Below are 5,704 nucleotides of genomic sequence, written 5' to 3'. Positions count from 1 at the left end.
ATATTATACGGAGTCTGCTAGAGATGCTCTTACATAGACGTTTTGTGAAGGGGTTTGTTAGATAGACCTAACTCAAATTGATAACCATTTTTCAGACATAAGAGTAATGTATTCCTCGATGTGGGAACTGAAACGCGCTCCATCGTATCAAAGGAAGCAACCTCAAAAGTCAGAACACATCTGATCACTCGCAGCTCAGCTCCTTTTCTTTTGGAATCATGCGGTAGAGCTACATGCCATTTCACTAAAGAGAGAAAAAAAGGTGCATCACAAATTCACAATAGAAAGCACGACCCATATTAGCTCTCCTGCGCACTTTCAAGAGAAAAACCATCAACAGTGTGGTTGGTTCTCTGTGGACATCTTTTGTATAAATAATTCATGAAGAATATTCCACATTATGTGGGAATGTTCCATAGATTTTCGATATGTTGAGTGAAAATGTTCAACCCATTTGTGAAATTGTTCCACAAATGATAACTACAATGCAAAATAGTGCTACTCATTTGTATATTTTCCTGCCTTCTGTTGCATAGGTAAAATACAAGAACAAAAAAATCTCCCAAAAGAATACACTCGAGAATGTGTGGTACAAATTCTGAAGCAGCACGGTACTATTCTTGTACACCTCGCCACGTAAAAACCTAAACAGACGGTAGCCGGGCGTCGCCTGCGGCCGGGCCGGTGTCGGAGCGGCAGATCGGGCACGTGGAGTGCGCGTCCAGCCACGGGTCGATGCACTCCGCGTGGTACAGGTGCAGGCACGCCGGCAGCAGCCGCACCGTCTCCCCGAGCTGCAGCGCGCCGAGGCACACCGAGCACGTCGCCGCCGCCTCCTCCCCGTCACCGCCCGTCACGTTGCGCTTCACGGACGGGCTGTACGTGAACGCCGGGAGGCCGGCCGTGGGGCTGGCGGCGCAGGCCCGGCCAAGCTGCTGCTCGCCGACGACGCGCACGCCATTGCGTTCCTGCACGGGCCACCGCCAAGCGGCGGCCGCGGCTCGAGCGCGACGGTCGCGGTACTCCCTGCAGAGGGCGAACACGGCGGTGAACACGATCAAGGACGCCACGACGCCGATGAGGAGGCCGGCGAGTATCCTGCCTTGAGTGGACGATGGCTTAACATTGGACGACGGCGGCGGCGGCGGTAGTGAAGGATGGAATGGCCGCCACGGTGGAGGGTGAGAAGCAACGGGGACGAAGCCTGGGGGCAATTGAGCCATTGGTGCGCGTCGTGCGCAACTCTTGTTCGTGGTATGGTTTAAGCAAATTATAAGCGGACTCTGTCAAGGAAGAATTATATTAAGCAGGAAAAAGCAACTACTTGCAAGCCTGTGGTCAATGGGGTTAATCAATTGATTGCCGATTCGTTGCCAAATGCGAGTTCGATGATGGAACGGGCTTTAGCACATTAGTACCAAGCGACGACGTGACACTGCCGTGTATGTCATGGGCTTCGCTCCGCAGCATCCTCCCATGACGTTGAGAAGATGAAGTCTGGAGGAAAGGGTGCGAGGGGACGAAGCGGCTATATTTCGTGTTTTGATCATTTTCAGACAGTTAATCAAGATCTGACCCTACTATGTAAAACTCTTTTCCTACCGTTATGATACATGACGGTAGGGTATAACAGCTTACTATCAAGGTCTTCGACGATAGGGTTGTACAGGCTACCGGCTACCGCCAGCATTTTTGTTGATAGGGCCTTGCGCTGACGTGGGTAAGTTTCCTACCGCCAGGGACCTTGGCGGTAGGGTTGTACAGGCTACCGCCAACATTTTTAACGATAGGGTTGCCTTGCGCTGACGTGGGTAAGTTTTCTACCGCCAGGGACCTTGACGGTAGGCCGTTATACCTTGCTGCCATGGACCCTCGTGGTAAGAAAAAGGTCAAATCCCGATTTTTTTACAGAGTAGGATCAGATCTCGATTAACTATCAAAAAGGGTTGAAACACGAAAAATTGCCTTAGGAAGCATCACTTCTACACAATGACGTATACAACACCCAAACAGACAAAACCGATTCTCCGCGACAGTGGGCTCAGACAGGAAGACCCTCTCCCCTCTTTATTGTTCATCATTGCAATAAACCCGCTCCAACATACTCTTGACGTCGCGACGAATCACAACCTCCTTCACAAGCTTCGTGGAAGGGGATCGATTGTTCGCACCTCCCTCTACGCCGATGACGCGACGATATTCATCTCCCCGCGCGCGAGGATGTCCATAATCTTGCTTCCATCCTCAGATCTTTCGTGCGAGGTCACATTGTTGTCTACCAACTTCCAAAAAAGCTCGGCGGTTCCTATATGGTGTGGTCACTTGGACATGGATGATATTCTACGCAGCCTCCCTGCCCTTCGGACGTCCTTCTCTATGAAATACCAGGGGCTCCCCCTTTCTATGTGTCAACTCAAAAGGGCCGACTTTCAACACCTTGAAGACAAAGGCTGCGCGAGTTTGCCCCCCCCTGGCAGGGACGGAACATCACCACCATCGGACAGGCGGCCTTTGTGAAACTGGTGTTCACCTCGCAAGTTGGCTACCACTGTTGGGGAACGTCGCATGGGAAACAAAAAATTTCCTACGCGCACGAAGACCTATCATGGTGATGTCCATCTACGAGAGGGGATGAGTGATCTACGTACCCTTGTAGATCGTACAGCAGAAGCGTTAGTGAACGCGGTTGATGTAGTGGAATGTCCTCACGTCCCTCGATCCGCCCCGCGAACAATCCCGCGACCAGTCCCCCGATCTAGTACCGAACGGACGGCACCTCCGCGTTCAGCACACGTACAGCTCGACGATGATCTCGGCCTTCTTGATCCAGCAAGAGAGACGGAGAGGTAGAAGAGTTCTCCGGCAGCGTGACGGCGCTCCGGAGGTTGGTGATGACCTTGTCTCAGCAGGGCTCCGCCCGAGCTCCGCAGAAACGCGATCTAGAGGAAAAACCGTGGAGGTATGTGGTCGGGCTGCCGAGGGAAAGTCGTCTCAAATCAGCCCCAATACCTCCGTATATATAGGTGGGAGGGAGGGGACCTTGCCTTGGGGCTCAAGGAGCCCCAAGGGGGTCGGCCGAGTCCAAGGGGGGAAGGCTCCCCCCCAAACCGAGTTGGACTTGGTTTGGTGGGTGGGAGTCCTTCCCTTCCTTCCCACCTCCCTTTTTTTTCTTTCTCTTTGATTTTTCTTTGTATGGCGCATAGGGCCCTTTTGGGCTGTCCCACCAGCCCACTAAGGCCTGGTGCGCCACCCTTATGGCCTATGGGCTTCCCCGGGGTGGGTTGCCCCCCCCGGTGAACTCCCGGAACCCATTCGTCATTCCCGGTACATTCCCGGTAACTCCGAAAACCTTCCGGTAATCAAATGAGGTCATCCTATATATCAATCTTCGTTTCCGGACTATTCCGGAAACCCTCGTGACGTCCGTGATCTCATCCGGGACTCCGAACAACATTCGGTAACCAACCATATAACTCAAATACGCATAAAACAACGTCGAACCTTAAGTGTGCAGACCCTGCGGGTTCGAGAACTATGTAGACATGACCCGAGTGACTCCTCGGTCAATATCCAATAGAGGGACCTGGATGCCCATATTGGATCCTACATATTCTACGAAGATCTTATCGTTTGAACCTCAGTGCCAAGGATTCATATAATCCCGTATGTCATTCCCTTTGTCCTTCGGTATGTTACTTGCCCGAGATTCGATCGTCAGTATCCGCATACCTATTTCAATCTCGTTTACCGGCAAGTCTCTTTACTCGTTCCGTAATACAAGATCCCGCAACTTACACTAAGTTACATTGCTTGCAAGGCTTGTGTGTGATGTTGTATTACCGAGTGGGCCCCGAGATACCTTTCCGTCACACGGAGTGACAAATCCCAGTCTTGATCCATACTAACTCAACTAACACCTTCGGAGATACCTGTAGAGCATCTTTATAATCACCCAGTTACGTTGCGACGTTTGATACACACAAAGCATTCCTCCGGTGTCAGTGAGTTATATGATCTCATGGTCATAGGAATAAATACTTGACATGCAGAAAACAGTAGCAACAAAATGACACGATCAACATGCTACGTCTATTAGTTTGGGTCTAGTCCATCACGTGATTCTCCTAATGACGTGATCCAGTTATCAAGCAACAACACTTTGTTCATAATCAGAAGACACTGACTATCTTTGATCAACTGGCTAGCCAACTAGAGGCTTGCTAGGGACGGTGTTTTGTCTATGTATCCACACATGTAAATGAGTCTTCATTCAATACAATTATAGCATGGATAATAAACGATTATCTTGATACATGAATTATAATAATAACTATTTTTGTTATTGCCTCTAGGGCATAATTCCAACAGTCTCCCACTTGCACTAGAGTCAATAATCTAGCCCTCACATCATCATGTGAATTACATTGTAATAAATCTAACACCCATACAGTTCTGGTGTTGATCATGCTTTGGCCGTGGAAGAGGTTTAGTCAGCGGGTCTGCTACATTCAGATCCGTGTGCACTTTGAATATATTTACGTTCTCTCCCTCGACGTAGTCGCGGATGAGTTTGAAGCGTCGTTTGATGTGTCTGGTCTTCTTGTGAAACCGTGGTTCCTTTGCTAAGGCAATGGCACCCGTGTTATCACAGAACAAGGTTATTGGATTCAGTGCGCTTGGCACCACTCCAAGATCCGTCATGAACTGCTTCATCCAGACACCCACCTTAGCCGCCTCCGAGGCAGCCATGTACTCCGCTTCACATGTAGAATCTGCTACGACGCTTTGCTTTGAACTTCACCAGCTTACCGCACCCCCATTAAGAATAAATACGTATCCGGTTTGCGACTTAGAGTCGTCCGGATCTGTGTCAAAGCTTGCATCGACGTAACATTTTACGGCGAGCTCTTCGTCACCTCCATACACGAGAAACATCTCCTTAGTCCTTTTCAGGTACTTCAGGATATTCTTGACCGCTGTCCAGTGATCCACTCCTGGATTACTCTGGAACCTACCTGCCATACTTATGGCCAGGCTAACATCCGGTCTAGTGCACAGCATCGCATACATGATAGAACCTATGGCTGAAGCATAGGGGACGGAGCGCATATGCTCTCCATCTTCATCAGTTGCTGGGCACTGAGTCTTACTCAATCTCGTACCTTGTAGAACTGGCAAGAACCCTTTCTTGGACTGTTCCATTTTGAACCTCTTCAAAACCTTATCAAGGTATGTGCTTTGTGAAAGTCCTATCAGGCGTTTTGATCTATCCCTATAGATCTTAATGCCTAGAATGTAAGCAACTTCTCCTAGGTCCTTCATAGAGAAACTTTTATTCAAGTAACCTTTTATGCTCTCCAAAAACTCTACGTTGTTTCCAATCAGTAATATGTCATCCACATATAATATAAGAAACGCCACAGAGCTCCCACTCACTTTCTTGTAAATACAAGATTCTCCAACCACTTGTATAAACCCAAATGCTTTGATCACCTCATCAAAGCGTTTGTTCCAACTCCGAGATGCTTGCACCAGTCCATAAATGGATCGCTGGAGTTTGCACACCTTGTTAGCACTCTTAGGATCGACAAAACCTTCGGGTTGTATCATATACAACTCTTCCTTATGGAAACCGTTAAGGAACGCCGTTTTGACATCCATTTGCCAGATTTCATAATCGAAAAATGCAGCTATTGTTAACATG

At 49.0% G+C, this 5,704-nt stretch overlaps 1 protein-coding gene across 1 annotated transcript; it reads right to left on the bottom strand.

Moving 5' to 3' along the window:
* Positions 1–522: 522 nt before the first annotated feature.
* On the bottom strand, positions 523–1,248 carry LOC123413480 (RING-H2 finger protein ATL39-like). Its single transcript, XM_045106422.1, has one exon. It carries the CDS (start codon positions 1,221–1,223, stop codon positions 645–647), a length of 579 nt encoding a protein of 192 aa, XP_044962357.1. The 5' UTR covers positions 1,224–1,248; the 3' UTR covers positions 523–644.
* Positions 1,249–5,704: the final 4,456 nt, after the last annotated feature.

This window comes from Hordeum vulgare, chromosome 7H (assembly GCF_904849725.1).
Source record: "Hordeum vulgare subsp. vulgare chromosome 7H, MorexV3_pseudomolecules_assembly, whole genome shotgun sequence".
Lineage (NCBI taxonomy): Eukaryota > Viridiplantae > Streptophyta > Magnoliopsida > Poales > Poaceae > Hordeum > Hordeum vulgare.
This window is presented reverse-complemented; position numbering and strand designations above follow the sequence as displayed.